Source organism: Artibeus jamaicensis, unplaced genomic scaffold (assembly GCF_021234435.1).
Source record: "Artibeus jamaicensis isolate MK-2021 breed Jamaican fruit bat unplaced genomic scaffold, CSHL_Jam_final contig_3333, whole genome shotgun sequence".
In the NCBI taxonomy this organism is placed as follows: domain Eukaryota; kingdom Metazoa; phylum Chordata; class Mammalia; order Chiroptera; family Phyllostomidae; genus Artibeus; species Artibeus jamaicensis.
Genome location: NW_026521795.1, coordinates 38,641 through 55,406, shown reverse-complemented (window position 1 = coordinate 55,406; position 16,766 = coordinate 38,641). Strand labels below are relative to the sequence as shown.

At 42.8% G+C, this 16,766-nt stretch overlaps 1 protein-coding gene across 1 annotated transcript in view; it reads right to left on the bottom strand.

Annotated features, from left to right (window-relative positions):
• Positions 1 to 12,030, bottom strand: part of SORD (sorbitol dehydrogenase) — a 32,688-nt gene extending 20,658 nt beyond the window's left edge. Inside the window, exons 1-2 of the mRNA XM_037152041.2 lie at positions 11,869 to 12,030; positions 2,410 to 2,443 (exon numbers count right to left, since the gene is read on the bottom strand). Coding sequence (XP_037007936.2) covers positions 2,410 to 2,443; positions 11,869 to 11,931 — 97 coding nt within the window. The 5' untranslated portion in view covers positions 11,932 to 12,030. The remainder of the gene's footprint in view (positions 1 to 2,409; positions 2,444 to 11,868) is intronic.
• Positions 12,031 to 16,766: the final 4,736 nt, after the last annotated feature.

Here is a 16,766-nt window from a genome sequence, read left to right as displayed (position 1 = left end):
ACCTAGTGGTCCGTTATGCTAAGTGAAGCAAGTCAGACAGAGAAGGACAAATACTGTATGATCTCACTTATATGTGGAATCTAAAAACAACAGAAGCAACAACAAAAAAACCCAAGCTCACAGATACAGAGAGCGGATTGGTGGTTGCCAGAGGCAGGGCGTGGGGGATGGATGAAATGGATGCAGAGGGTCAGAAGGTACAAACTTCCAGTTTTAAAGTCATGAGGACCCCATGTACAGCATGGTGACTATAATTAATAGTCCTGTGTTGTACATTTGAAAATTGCTAAGAGAATAAATCTTAAGTACTTCTCACGACTGTGACATCAGCTCCTACCCAAATTTCCAGACCTACAAATTTCAGCCTTGCCAGCTCCCAAAATCATGTGACCAATTCCTAAAAGTAAATCTCCCCTGCCCTCTACATACATGTATTATATATATAATATATATATGTATGTGTATATATATATACATACACACATATACACACATACACACACATATAAATCTATATAATAAATCTCTCTCAGTTCTGTTTCTCCAGAGAACTCTGACTTAACACACAACATAAACAAGATATTATTGGTAGGAAGAAATGTATCACCTACATAAGAGAAAAAAACTGTTTTCTAGGATGTAACTGTTAACAGGCTATACGTGATTCCTACTCATGAAAGGGAGGCTGGCAGTCTAGGCTTGGCGATACCTTGTGAGCTGTCAGGCTGCACGTCGTGCCTGTTGTTTTGTTTAAAGGTGCAGTGTCAGTCCAAACCACTCACATATTTCAACTGGCATTCCAACCTTCACAGGTTTGAATATAGTGACATTTGGTGGTGTTGTTGTTGTCAGTTTTCCAAGTTTAAGATAATGATGCCACTGAGCCCCTTTGCTGAACTAAGTCCTAAAGGATTACTGGCCCAGTCTGACTGAGATGGCCATGTTACAAGTATCTTCCTGAGAAAAACAAAGACACCCAAAACCATGCTATGCATTCAGGTGTCTTACACTGTCCTTGACACAAACCATGGGCAATCCCCCAGGTGTGGTTCTGTAGAATTTTCTACAGAAAATTGGTGAACACAATAAGAAATGACATAGTGAATTCTGAAATCCAAGATAGGGAAAAGTCCTTTGAGTTAAGAAAATTATCCCAGAGTTTCCTCTCTTGAAGTCACCAGTTTGTAATAAGAGGTTAAATTCTACTTGCTAAAACTCTAGCTGAAAGGAACCATTATTTCCCCTTCCAACTCAAGGGCAGCAAGATGCAAGCAACATCTAGCAAATGACCAAACAACTGGGCACCATAGCGTCCAGATGACACATAGAAAAGCAGTACCAGGATCTTTTGAGTCCAAGATAGCCCTTGATTGGCCACCGCCAGAATCAACACCAACTTTTCAGGTCACAGTGAGCTGCCTTTCACTGCTCTAAAAATGGTACCTTGGTGAAAACACCGAAACCCTAAATATACATTAGTTGCTAAATACTGATAGAAACAGCTCTTGTTTGTATTCTTATCACTATAAATCAATAACTCAACTGACCTTTGAGTAGCAAAGCTTTGGAGGCTCCAGGAAATCTACCTTCAGTCTGATGTTCACTACAAGCCACCAGTAGGGGTAAGGCGGGGCAGTACATTCCAACTTATCAGGGACAGGAAGGGGGCCCGACTGGCTGGGTGTGAGACGAGCTATCTGTAGACACTCTGCCCCATGCTCCCAGCCTCACTTCAGGGTCCTGCAGATCCTGACGTGGGACTCCAGGGATGGGAGGGATTAGAAAACTGTCGGCAGGGATCTGCCTTAACCAATAGGGTGGCACGACCACTCCAGGTATAGACACCACCCAGGAAATGTGTATGTCAGCTCAGCCGCTGGCTCGCAAAGTGAGAGGCCTGGAGTGGAGCAGAGGCAATGGGAACCCTGCCCCAGTGTGCACACCCACTTTCTGAACCCAGCTGATTCGGGCAGTGGGGCAGGACTCCTACCTCCTGCCATCCCCACTGCACAGAAGATCTTGGTCTTCCTGGCAAGATGCTCCCATTTCTAACTAAAATATCACATTCTTTAGACTCACTCCTTTTCAAAATTTGGATTCAGGAACCCAAACAGTGGCATATAGTGGATAGAGTGACCTAAGATCAGAAGAAGAACAGTTCTTCTTTTGGTAAATTGAGGACATTTTATGCCAAAAATTCTTTAGGACAAGGCAGCAATCAGATATGGTAACTATTCTCATCCTACCACTATTTCTTGCAGTGCATGTAGCAGCCAAGTGGAGTCTGTGGACAATGGACTAAGTGGAAAGCCTAACAAAAGCATAGTTCTTCATGGAGGCAGAAGTATGAATTGCAGCAGAAGAGGGTGCGGGAGTGATGCATAGAAGTTGAGTAACCCAAGGACCTACCATTTGGGCCTGGTTCAGGGATAGGATAGTTCTCCTAAAGAAAACAAAACAGAAAAATCATTTAGCATGCATAATAAATTTACCTTATGAACATTTTCAATTTTTAAAAATTAAAGTGGAATTTCATTAAAATATATCTTAAGATTAACACAGGCTCAGGCTAAGCTGTTGCTGGGTGGATGCCTGAGGGGCCACACTTGAACAATGGTGTCCCCAGCCCCTTGCCCTTCAACTGTGCACTTTGCCCCGGGCTCAGAAAACATTTGCTCTGTGCATCCCCAGCCAGAAAGGGTGTTTGGGCTGCTTCCCTAGATCTGCCTTCGCTGACAAATCCTTCTCTCCTGAAAACACACATCATTAGATACAGATTTGTTTGACCCGGCAACCTTGGGCCAGGAAAGGTCAGCGTTTCTAGCAGCTGCAGAGGTTGGAAGTGTGAGGCTGTGCTCTCCCCTCTCCATCAGGGCACAGACCAACACTTGGTTCTCTCTTTCAAAACATCCTATTTGGAATTTTAGAGCCTCCTCCACTCAGTATACAGGGGACCTGTATTTTGAACTCTCACAGGTTCAAAGAGCAATCTGAGTTATAAATATTTATAATATCACAAAAATATTATTTTCCCTCAATGCCAACTGGCTAGGAAATTCCTGGTGATGAGGAAAGGCTGAGTGGTCAAATCCAAGTGTTTATTTTATAATTCTTTGAAGGCAGCCTAGAAGAGGAAGGGATATGAAATGTTCATGGTACTTACTATGTGCCAGACAGTGTTCTGGGCTTTATACACATCATGATACATGCTATTTTATAGCCCACAGTTTGCAGATAAGATACCTGAGGCTGGGAAGTGCAATAACTTGGTCAAGTTCATACTGCCAGAGAGTGGATAAATCAGGGCTAAACCCACTTGTGTCTGATTCCCAAGCCTACCTAACCTCAATGCATCCCACGGTACCCCCAAGGTGGAATGTGCCTTTTCTCCTTCAGGGATGACACAAGGAGCTGTCAGTTGGGTGGTGAGAAGGTCGGAGCTGGGCCCCACACATCCAGAGCAGTCTGGGAAGAGACACTACTCAAAGTTTGTCTCCTTCTGAAAGCCTCCCCAGACGGTTTTATGGGCAGCAATAAACAACACTGGAGCTATTTAGCTAACAAGATAATGAGCTACATCCAAAGCAGCCTGACAATTTTTCATCCCTTAATAATTTAAACTGCCTACCTGTGGAAGGAAGACAGGAGGGAGGCAGGGAGAAAAGGGGCTAGGGAATCCATTTAGAAATGGGTAACTCAGGATAGCTGACTATCAGCGAAATCTTTTCCGAAGAAGTTGCTAGGGAAAAAAAGAAGTTGCTGGTCCCACATCTGACATTATGCAACATCAGGAACTGCTGTGTAGTTATGTTTCTGTTATACTGTGCGTGACATTTAAAATTTTTAAGCTGTAGGTTAAAACGAGCAGAATAGCACCCCACACTGCCCCCTAAAGGTACTAGAAGGTAATTTCCCAGGCGCTCAGAGAATTCCACAGCATACTATTAATAGTTTGCCTCCAACCAGGCCAGGCCTGAACACCCTGCTTGAAGGTGGAGAAGGAATAAGATTCCAACTTACGGCAACTGATGGGTGCCGTAAGGCACTGGGTGGCACTAGGAATTACTACTGTAAATATTTGTTGGAGTTTACGTGCGGGAGCAGCTTCGACCTTCCCACAGAACTAAGGGTGCAGTGGCTTTCTTAGACACTAGAGGATGCTGTGCCCATAGCCTAGTTTTTCCTCAGTAGCAGAGAACACTTTTTGGAGAAATTAAATACCTTTCCCCATTTTCTTTTCTGTCCTCTTTCTTGCTAACACCAATCACCCTCACAACTCGGTTTGGCTCCTGACTCCCTTCTCTGCCGGAGACATGCCACTTGAGCACAAGACTACGTTGAGATCAGCCCTTAAGTTTGTTAATATATGCCTAAGCACATCTGTGGAGCTCGCAATGTTTTAGAAAGTTATCACAACATGATTACTAAAAAAACCTTGCTTTTTGTTGGTGACCTTGGCTACAATCCTGTGTACTTAATCACCTTTGCTGCCTCACATTTCACTGGTAATATCTTTCGTTTATCCTATTTCTCATTTTTCAAAATTTCTTACCTCCTCTGAGTGCTGGAACATTCACTTTTATCCCTACAACCCAAGCAGGCAAAAGGAATCCTAAGTGAGATTCCTTATCTGTGTGTGATAGTAACAAGATGTAAGAGTTGAGTAACTGTTCTTTATTGTAGTTATGTCAGTTTTCTAGCATTTTTTCACGTTGTCATAGTTTACATACATACTCTCCTTCTATCTCCTTGAGGTCTCCCCTCCCTCACTCTGAATAAATCATGTAAATCAGGAAGAACTGTGGGGACATGGAATCACCTCTGGTGCTTCTAGCATCCTAAATGTTATCTTGCCTTTCCTAAATATATTTTCTCAAATTAGCCTAAAAATATTTCTAAATCTATCTTAACGGCCCCCTTTCCTCTACTTCTACCTGCACAGCTGAGGTCACACCCTCAAGTACATCTGGCAGCGGCTTGGCCTCAACCTGAGGAGAAATCAGGGGCAGATGCCTCTCCCTCTGCCAGCAAACCTGAGTGGTGCAGTGGTGAAGAACTCAGATCCTAGGAGCATTTGTCCATGCACAAATCCAGGCTCCTCTCCACCAGCTGTGTGACCTTGGGGTAATTACATAACCTCGAGTGCCTTCAATTTCCTCCTCTGTTTAATGAAGATACTCATACAGAGAGTACCTGGCTCAGAGTAAGTTAGCTCTTATTACACAAGAAAATCAAAGTTCTTTTCTTATAATTAGCTCACAGTATGGTTGAACCAGCTTTGGGCAACCTTGTTCTTTTCCTTTTCCAAGGGTAAACTTTTTGTTGTTTTGGAGAAAGTTGCACTTCTTTTTTTTAATGTCAATATCAAGAGAACTTAACTTCTCCTCTAAAGGATAGAATATAGAAGTGAAGTAGGATTCCAACAATGTTATAGGCTTCATTGTATCAATTGTAGATGAGTGTAAAGCCATATCCCCCCTAACTTACAGTGAGGGACAGCAGGCATGGCTCAGAGAAGGTGGTCATCGCTGCCTTACGTCTTTACAGCCCACCTTCTCCCATCTGCCAGGTTCCCTGTCAGCTAATTGGCTGGCTGCCCTGCACACTTAAGGACAGCAGAACAGGAGACTCTATTTTTGCTTCCCCTCCTCCTCAATTTTCCCTCCCTTGAGTTCCTGAAAGGTGTTTTAAGGGTGGGAGGGAAGTCCAAAGTTTCCCCAGTTGGTCATTGTGTCATGAGGCTTTGTTCTTGGCATAGGCCCTGGTAAACAGGGTCAAAGTAGAAGGGTCAGACATTCTCCCAAAATCCTCTCAACTGTTGCCAGCACAAACTACCCGAGCTCCAAGCCTGCTGAATTCTCAACCCCCCCCCTGCACCCACATGTTTATATCCAGGGGAACTATTTCACTACTGGTTGATCCCTCTCCTTCAAGATCCTACGTGGGGTGGGAAATGAGGGGAAAGAGGCCTGAAATGACTTCCTAAATACCGTGGGAATTGGGGGAGATTTAGCGTTGGATGTGCTGGGGTTGTGGTGTCTGGGGACATCCAGGTGGGGCTGTCCAAAAGGTGGGCCAAGGTTAGACTCATGAACTTGAATCATGAACACAGACTGAAGCAAAGCCTGCAAGATGCCTTCCCTATCCTCACCAGGCTGGGAAGGTGACTCCTTCCTCTCCTTTGAACTTCCCCAGAACTTGGAACTGAATCCATTCAGAATCAGTAAAGGATTGTTTAATTCTCAGTTATGATAAATAATCTTGAAAAAATAATTTCCTCCTAATTCAAAACATATGAAAACAACCACACATGAATTTACTAGATGATTTTTTTAGATACAGAAATAAACATTTATTTAAAATGAGAAATAAAACCATAATGAATCACAATTGTTAAAAAAGCTTAGCATGACAGAACACAAAAGACAGTAAAACAATTATTATTATATTGACTTATTGACATGACTAGATGATTCTTTAAGCAAAAGTACAAAGTCTGAGCTTTCAGATGCTCTAGTCCAGTGATTTTTCAACCTTGTTCATCTCATGGCACACATAAACTAATTACTAAAATTCTTCAGCACACTAAAAAATATACTTTTTGTTGACCTGACAAAAAATAGGCATAATATTTATTCAATCACACAGGACAGCAATTGTTGTGTTGGTTATTGTCATTTTTATATTTGACAATCTAAGGGAAAAGAGGTCAGTGCCCCTGACTAAATAGTCAGGTACTGCATATTTTACAAATACTTATGGTGCCCTGGCTGGTGTGCCTCAGTGGATTGAACACAGGTCTGCGAAGCCGAGGGTTGCTGGTTGGATTCCCAGGCTAAGGCACATGCCTGGGTTGTGGGCCAAGTCCCCAGTAGTGGGGGCATGTGAGAGGCAACCACACATTGATATTTCTCTCCCTCTCTTCCTCCCTCCCTTCCCCTCTGTCTAAAAAATAAATAAATAAAATCTTTTTTTTAATTTCCTATGGCACACTGGTTGAAAAATCACTGCTCTAGTCTGTTACTTAGCATTGAACAAGTGCTGTGTTCAGGCCCAAGTAATTGAATGTTTACACTAAAAAAAAAAAAAAAACTGTTGAACTGAATATCAGTTTACAAAATCTGACCATATTCTCTCCAGTTATATGAGTACACATTTCTCCTCCTTAATTCCCTTAAAATTTTTTAAAAATTATATATATATAGATAGATAGCTTTGTTGTTCCACTTATTTATGCACTCATTGGTTGTTTCTTGTATGTGCCCCCACCAGGGATTGAACCTGCAATCTTGGTATATTGAGATAATGTGCTAACCAACTGAGCTGGCCGGCCAGGGCTTCCTCCTCAATTGCTGACATGCAATTTTAAAACAGAACCCTCCCCTACACCCGTTAATTCTGGTTTCCCCTTCAGAATAGGGTTAATTTTTACCATGTCTCTTAGCAGTACTAAAACTTACTATTTGTGATAGTAAGTACTAAAATCCTATTTGTGATATTGTTTACTTCTCTTCCTGCTTTTCCCCTAAAAAGAGGAAAATTTTAGCTTTCGCAGGCAAAGGCACTGCCCTTTCATACCAGTATTTGCTGGGTTTAATTTCCTGTTGTTTATCTGTTTGGGGGTTTGTTTCAAAGCTGAAACAGTTAATGTAAAGGGAAGGAAGGTATTTCTTTGGGCTATTTGCTGCTACCCAGTTTTCCCTTTTTCTGAAGTAGTTTTAAATTCTGTTTGCAGTCTCAACTGCCTCTGACTGTTAAGTCTAGCTCACGTTAAAGGTTAATTAGCATGCATTTCCCCGCTAACAGTAACTGCTCCTCCTTAAAACCGATGAATTCGATTATATAGAAGCTGCTGGCTCCATCAGCTGGTGGCAGAACTAACCAGGACCAAGGAGAGATGTGATGCCCAGGACCACTTGGGCTGTTGAGTATTCAAGGACCCCTCTTTCTACAGTCTCTTTCTGTTCAACCAGAAATCTTAACAGTAAAGTATATATGCAAGGAAGGGGACATTTTAAATGTGTTAGGTTACAGACACAGAATTATCTTAGTTTTTAAAATATTGTTACAGGTTCAAAGTAATTCTTTCGAGCCAGGGCATAATACAGTTCCTGAAAGAGCGAAAACTCATGTCTTCATGGAACTCATTCATTTTTAAACTTGATCGTGGCACATTATTTTCTCTGCTCTTTATAACTAAACATCAACCCATCATCCTAAAATTATTTTTCCTTTAACTTGCTCTCTCCAAACACAGCTGATGATAAAACATTCAGGTGTGCATCAGTGCCTGGAGACATATATAAATCCTATCAATAATTCTTGTGGTATTCAGCAACTTGGACATAGGGACCATGTTGTTCCTGTTCTCTTTATCCAGATGCTTGTGACTAAAATCTGGTAGAGCTGGCTGTCAGGAATAAGGGGGATAAAGCGTACTTGGCATGGCTAAACTATTACCGATGTGTAATGCAATATGGACATGAACTGACAGGAGCATTTTGAAATGTCTATAGCATTTTGACATTCCTGTAATATCCACAAAGTCTGTGAAGCTTTTGTAAGAATTGGGGATTCTAAAATTTTCATTAATATAGAAACTAACTCATGCTTTTCAAGTTCACATGACCTAAGATTAATTCTTAATAAGTAAAAGCCAGCTTAACTTTGTTGGTTTAAATAAAACAGACATGTCTTTATTTCATCTGAGTTTTACAAACATAAGTCCATGTTAATAACTGACTTTGATGTCTAGGAAGTGTTTCTAGAGGATAGGTGATTTAGAAAAATGAATAGTCGAGGCTACGGGAAACCTAGGAGGGCTGCTTGGTTCCTCCCTGCTCCCTGGCTTCCCATTTTCCAGTCTCTGCATTCCTTTCTACATCAAATGCATCTAAGTTGGACTTTGATGAGGGAACTTATGAGTTGACATTATTGAAAGACACCTTACACTATTGGTAATGGTCGATAAAGTCACTTCAAGAAACTGCAAAGTCTGGAACTGCTTCCTTTCACAGCAAGCTCCCAGGAGACAAAGACTTTAGATATTGCTTTTTAGAAAAGACATCAAATAAAAGAAACTCTCTGACTTCACTGGACGGGATCTTATCAGGGGCCCAACCACAAATGGACATCTACCTCTGTCTCTGACACTTGACTCTGCTCCAACTCTAGGATCAAAGGGGACCCTGGAATGAGAAACTGCTGACAGCAGAGGTGGGCAGCTGTCCCAAGACATCAAAGCCTGCGTAACTGTGGATTGGTATTGAACTTGGAATTACTTGTCTTTAACTATTTGCCAATGATATTAGTCATACAAATAGTTACACTTGTTATTTGGATTTTTTCTATACTCCAGCTGTTTACAATTACTGAATGTGTGTAAAATAACTTAATACTCTTCTCATGGCTTATGTAAATGTTAGACTAGATGCTAGATACAGAAAAATGAGACAGGAGGCAACACTTGGATCCTAATGTGCAAAGGACAGCAATAATCCAGAGTGCTGTTTCCCAGTGAAGGCCATAAGACGTGATTGCCCTCCATGGACCTGCCCTTCCCTTTTTGGGAAAATTTCACCCCAACTCATCCCATGGTTATGGTGTTGCCCCATCCTCAGTGGTCAATAAGATGACACAGGCACTGAGATTTGCTAGGAACAAGCCTTCTTAGCTCTGGGAGACCACATTATCAGACCAAAAGGTTGGTCATCAATGCATCCTTCAGAATAATTTATGACCAAAAGGGGAAATTGTAAATGAAAAAGGACTTCTTTGAAAAGTAACCTCTCAGGGTGATGTGATCCTAATTCCTAACTGGACAGGTCATGGTGAACAGTCACATCTCAGGCTTATAACTTATTTAGTAAAAGGCTTATCTTTGCCTTAAACAAAGCCCTGCCCATTGTTTCTATGCATCTAGGTTAACACACCTTTGAAATACCCCCTTTTATTTATTATTATTTTTTATTGTTGTTCAAGTACGGTTTCCTGCCTATTTGAAATACTCCCTTTCAGACCCCTCCTTTCTAAAGGAAGCCACCCTCAAGAGAGCACAAAACCTCATTAACTATTCTATAATCCGATCTTACCTTGCTTCCTCCCATCTTCACGTAGTCTTCCTTTGTTACCCTCCTAATTTAATATGAATTTTAAAACTGCAAAACTGTTGTTCTCAGGAATACCTTAGATCTTGTTCCCTGGCATGTGTCATTTGGACATTTCTTAACACTGACACCTTCAAGAGTCAGTTCAAGCAGTATTCATCTCTAGGGCCTTCTTCCTGGGCCAAAGGCCCCTCCCTGGAGGCCTTGACTCTGACCTCCAAAGTCCACACACTGTTTTATTGTTTACTTCAACTCTGTTTCCCTAGAGTAGCTTGGGGTTAGAGGCTGTGTACTCCTCCTCCTCTTCTCTGGGTACCCAGCCCATGCATGGCACATGGAAGGTAGACTCTCTTCTAGTATATGTTTGTGGAATAAAGGATTGAGTTTGAAATTACACTGTAAGCTGTGTAGAGCTGCACCATTTTTCCTTCCTCATAATACCATCTGGCATTGGTAGCAGTGAACACTAATAGTGTCGTTTTAATTCAGGACCTTGAGTGGAGGCTCTCAGATGAATGAAGAAAGCACTGGAATGGGACTCTGAACCTCTGAGTTCTTGTCTGGGCTTTATGTCATTTTGGGGGATGGAACTTCCTTCTAGAGGAAATAGAGTTGGCTCAAGGCAGGAGTTCTTAGTCTGGGGTCTACAGACCTCTAGAGAATCTGGAGGGGCTTATAGGAAATCTGAAATTGTTGCATTCTGTAGGGAGAGAGACCACAGATTCTCATCTAGTCAAAAACCGCTAACCTGGGTAATCTCCTGTGTGTCTCCAATCTAGATCCTGGTGATGTGTGTTCTCTTCGCAAGGAAAGGAGGTGCTAGGGAGTGGCAGAGATAGAGGGCACTCGTCCACATGTCCACCACCATCCCAGGCCCATCTGAGATGGACTTTGTCAAGGGATCCCTGGCACTATCCCAAGGCTAACTCTGCAACTCCCAAAACTTTGGCTTCAAGAGCCAGAGAACAGAGGCAGGGTCTGGGCAGAGAAGACATATAAATAATGCTCTTAAAGGAGCAGGAGAGCAGGATCAGAAAGGAAAAAGAGTAGAGAGTGAAGCAGATGCAGACTAAGGGAGGTAAGGAGGAAAGGAACTTTATAGACAGAGACTCTCAAGATGCAGAAATCTGGCAAAGGCACAGGGAACACCACGAGTCCTGGTGATGGAGGCCTAGGCTGGAAGAAAAGGAGGAAGGAAGTGGGTACCTCCAAAGTGCTGAGTACTCTCCTGACCATAATAATCCTGCAAAGGAGGTTATATCAGCTGCAAGCAGAGAGATTAAATATGCTTTTAATGCTTATAAAAAGCATTATAAGCTTTTTAATGTCCCTCTGGCCCTCCTTTCTGCTCTGCACTGTCTGCCTAGGGGAGAAGTTCAGGCCATGTCCTAAATCAAGCAGCCTGCCTGGTAAGTATTCTGAAAAGTGCAGTGACAGAGGTGGACTAGCTGGCAAAGGAGGGAGGAGGCATAAATCATTTTGCTGCCTACCAGGGCTCCAGCCACGTGCCAGCCTTGGGCTAGGTCCTGAGGCTTGAGACAAGAATCCTCAGCACCTTAGCACCAAATATCCACCGCCAACCGCCAACTGCCCCCGCCCCCCCCCCCGCCCCCAACATGGCAACTATCCGGGATCTGAGTGGCCAGAACTGGCAAGGTGCAGGGCCGGTGCAGGGCTGGAACTGGCGACCTGGCTTGCGGCTGGGCTCTGAAGTCAATGGGGCAGGGTAGGGCTAGGTTCCCCACTCCCCTTCCCGTTTTACCAGGCGCAGGTCCCCGGGTCCGTGTACCACCAGGGAGAGGTTCTCGGACTTGGTCGCCGCCATGTCGCTCTTGCCTCCCGGGTTGAAGCTGCAGTCTGCAGGACGTGTGGAGGTTCTGGTGGCTGACGAGCCAAGGGTCCCGGATAAAGGGCTGAAGGCCGGGCTTGGGCCCAGCAGTTATAAACCGCGGCCAGGGGCGGGGCTTCTTGGCCCCTGACAGCTTGGGCGGGGCTTGCGGGGAGGGGCGGGGCTGTCCAGCTCTCTCACGTGAGAGAGAGAGGCCTAGGGGTTGATAAGGCCGTTGGAAGAGAAAAAGCCTGTTCTCGGCCTCGAGCCAATCAAACATTGCTGACTTGAAAGCTGCCGTCGCCTACACTTTGAGGAACAGGTGCCAAGAGAATGCAAAGTCCATGTTGGCCCTGTGTCCCCAGCATCCAGCAAAGTGCCTGGCACGAGTAGGAGTGAATGAACTAATTGGTGCACTAATGTAAAGAAGCTGTGAAATGAAATCTTTGGGTCTCTTTTTAAGTATTGATTGCTTTGAGAGAGAGAGAGGAAGGGAGAGAGAAGCATCGATTTGTTGTTCCACTTATGTATTCATTCCTCCGTTGCTTTCTTATAGGTGCTCTGGCTTGAGATGGAATCGCAGCCCGTATTCAGGACGTTACTCTAACTAACTGAGCTACCTAGCCAGGGCTGTGAACCTTCTTCTCTTAATCAACTCTGCTTCTTATGATAGAAGCAGGATTTCTGCCTAAATTCTTCCTTCATGCTTCTCTCCCCTCAGAAACAGTGAAGTTTTACTCTAACGGGAGAGAGCAATCCACTGGACAAGCCAAGTCCACAAAGGACCCTACTTCATTTGAGAACAGTGCTCACAATTTCATTCCATGTAGCCTCTTTTTCACTCTGCCAGATCCTTTTACCTCCTTCAGGAGAATTCCCTAGCCCTTGAAGATGACTCCATGTGGCACTTATTGCATGCCCCACATATGGGGCACAGCCTGTACTTTCAATCCCTTCCCCAATGCACTGAAAGCCCCACTGAAGGCAAGCATTTCTTAAATAGAACCTGGTAAAAATGTTCTGTACAGTGTAGAAGATCAAAAAATATTTGATCATGAATGTAGATCAAGTTCTAGAATCTCAATAATGACAAAAATGTGGGGGGGGGGGTAGTGTTATAAGGTGTGACAAGTCAAGAGCATGGATATTTACAGGGTGCTTACAGAGTCAGATCTGTACTTTGCTTTGAGAGACCTCCCACAAAGCTTGGCTGTGCTTGCCTGGCTCTTCCAGCAGCTCCTGCCTTTAGCTCCTAGGCAGGCCTTGCTGGGAGAGATGACTAAGTGAAGGTTTGCCTGCCTTCACTCATGTACCTGAATTTGAAACTCACCATTCAGAAGCATTTGAGAGCTTGCTTCTAGCACATGTCGTCAGTTTGCTCAAACGAACTCATAAAAATTCTCAATAAAACACAAAAACTCGCCTTTCTCTCCTTGCCTCGTGGGGTTTCCATACAGTTTCCCAAGCATGTCTTTTCAGCTGGTGAAGCTGAAGATGGAGAAAGCTCCAGGAATATCCCTCAGAGACCTGGTCTTTCCCCAGGATAATAAGCAACCCCGAGGCATCAGAATACAGTAGTCAGGACCTGACTAATGATGACAAGTCTGGGACCTCTGGCAGACCAAAGATAACATCCTGGCCTAAGTTATGTTTTAGCTCCTGAGTGCTAAGGTAGAACTATCCCCTGGTTACTTTCCCATGAGACCAGACCAAGGGACACCAGAACAGACCTCAGATCTGTAATCAAGACCTAAATAAATGAGTTATTACCCTTATCTCACCTTCATCAATCAGTTCCCAGCACAAATCTATAATCCATATTGTCTTGTGATTTTGCCCTATATAATCTGTAACATACACGCCATCAGGGAGTTTGGGCTTTTGAGCGTTAGTTACCCATTCTCCTGGGTGATGCCATTGTAATAAAATAGCCCATCTTTCTCCAGTGCAGTTTTCAGTGTTTAAGTGTTTGGCTCTGCTAGCATCAGGTGGGTAAACTTCTTCTATTCAATAGCAGAATTGCTTAACAGCGGAGGGCCACTTGAAGTAGACACTTTTTAAAAAATTTATTTTTAGAGGGTCAGGGGGTGGGAAAGCGAGGGAGAGAAACACTGATGGTTGCCTCTCACATGCCTCCAACTGGGGACCTGGCCCATTACCCAGGCATGTGCTCTGATTGGGAATCAAATCTGTGACCTTTTGGTCCAAAGGCCAGCACTCAATCCATTGAGCCACACCAGCCAGGGCATGAAGTACACACTTTTTGACTTTTAAATTAAGACTAGAGTACCAGAACCAAAGCAAAAGTCATTAAAATAATGACACAACAGCCACATTTGGACTAGTGTTTATTTTCTCCTGAGTAATAATACTTTGAAACTGTTTGGAAGGGACAAAGAGATTTGAAAAGGCAGGAGGCAAATTTAGAAATATATCCTATGACTAGGGTCCTTAATAGAGAAGCTAAAAGGGTGAGTTGGCAGGATTTTCAAGAAACTGACATTTTTAAGATAAAAAAGTAAGTTACTATTATAGTATTTAAACAACTTTTTGTGACATTTCTACATAATTTTCTAACAGAGACCAGCATTCACAGTGGTGAGGAAGAGACTTTTCTAAGCATTTTACTGAATAAGGGATAAAATGCTGGCATTGCCATTGCTGGTGGCCTGCTTGGCAAAGCTTCTCTGGGTCCCTGCCTGACTTTTTCAAATAGCACAGCACTTTGAGGCACACTCTCACCTCATGAAACTTCAACAAGTTGTTGATAAATTTCTGCTGTGAAAACTTATTTAGAATTCAGAAATTAATTTACAAGATGAATATCTTCTGGGGTCACATATCTAAAAGCAGGGAGCCATTAGCCTAGAGAACGTTTCATCACAGATGCTGGGTTACTTCAGGTCTGATTTACACAGAGTACTAATGAGAAAAATTAGAGTGCCAGAAGAACTCAGTGTTCCCAAGGTCAGAGCAATTGAAAAATCTTGATTTCCAGGTTTCTCCATTTGGTCATCAACTATTCAATTACCCAAACCTGGGTATTTACAATAACAACAACAAAAGAAATAAAAACAAACAAAAAACATGTGGTTTCTTGCAGACCTTAGAAATAAGGTTTTCAATGAGAGCTGAACTAGTAAAACCCTTATGCAATGGATGAGATTAGTGCACTGCCCTAAGGAATTAATAATATACCTACCACTAACAAATCTCATGAAAGGGTTAAAAAGGGTTAGGACAAGGGACTCAGAAAGCAGAAATTTTAGTCTAGAACTACCCAGGGAAGAGAGACCCAGGGTGGTAGTAGTAGCTGGGCTGCTACCAAAGAGACTAGAAGCAATGGCACCAGTTAAAGGTTATGCTACATATCAGCTAAGGATGGTGACCTGAACATAGACAAATGGTGGAAGTGAAAACACAGTAAAGCGGAAAGATCCAAGATTTATTCTGAAGATAGTTCCCATGGGACTTTGTAAGGGATTGGCTTATGGCAGTTGAGGAGAAGATAATAGAAATGTTGATTCCCAGATTTCTGACATGATGAGCTTAATGGATAAGATGCTATTATCTGATATAGGTAGCACTGAGGGAAGAGAAGTAATTTTGGAAAGGCCAAGTTTGAGATGCCTATCAGGTAGGTGAAACAACCCGAGGGAATGTTTGATATAAGAGTCTGGGAAAGTCTAGGCTTGAAAAGTCTAGATTTAGAAATCATTGGTATGTAGACTATATTTAAAGAAATAAGAGAGAACGAGATGATTTAGGGAGAGAGTGTAGAATGAAAAAAAAAAAAAAAAGACAGCCCAGGTCTTAGCTCTGAGATTCTAATATTGAGGGGCCAGGAAAAGGAAAGGGACCAGCAAAGGATGCTGAGAGTCAAGCGAAGCCATAATAAAAAAGTCAGCTTTTTAAAAAGAAGCAGCCAACTATTGATTACTGATGTGAGATAGGTTAATCAGTCAGGACAAGTGAAATAAGGAAACTAAGACAGATAGTTAAAGGGACAAGTAGTTTATACCCATTTAGTAAATCACAAAATTTTATCTTCCCAACCAAGGACACTTCAGAGTAAGTGGGTTACACTTCTACAGCAACCATAATATAAATGGCTTAAATCACTTTACTTGGGGAGATAGATAACAAAAATGAACTTAGCTCCATTTGTGCCAACCACACTCAAGGACAAGTGAAGTCATTGGACTAAATCTCATTTTGGAGTATCAGCATAAAGCTGATGAATATTCTATTGAGATTCTCTCCTAAAACCTGCCCTAAAATTCCTGCCTTTAGAAAACAAGTAAGAACCTTCATGACAAAGACCTAGCAAGAGCTCTCTCTCTGCAGCATGCCTTCCTTCCCTCTCCGCTGTGCATCTTTTCTCTACTAAACTTTTCTCTCCATGAGACTTGCAACCCGAGGATCAAAGGACAGTGGCAGCAGGTCTCAGACTTACCCCCGAATCTGTCTCCCAGCACTCATTCTCTCTGACTTTTTCGTAAGCTAACAGTTGCCCTGCCATGGCTCACTTCTTCCCTATAACGTTTCTGGGAAGCCAAAGCAGAGCACTGCCTAGGCTCTCTCCTGTTGCTTCTTCAACCCTAAGCCCTTCCTTTGTTTCAGTGTCTCCAGCTTTATTTTTTTCATTTATTTTTATTGTATTTTTCTGTTAACATTTATACTCCTCATACTCTCTTCCACCTCTACCCACCCTCTCCCCGCCACTGAAATCACCACACTGTTGACCATGTCCATAGTCCCCTTTTTTTTAACTCAAGCTCACCACCTTCTAAACTCTCCCAACCTAGAGTTGTTGGTCTGCTCTCTATCTA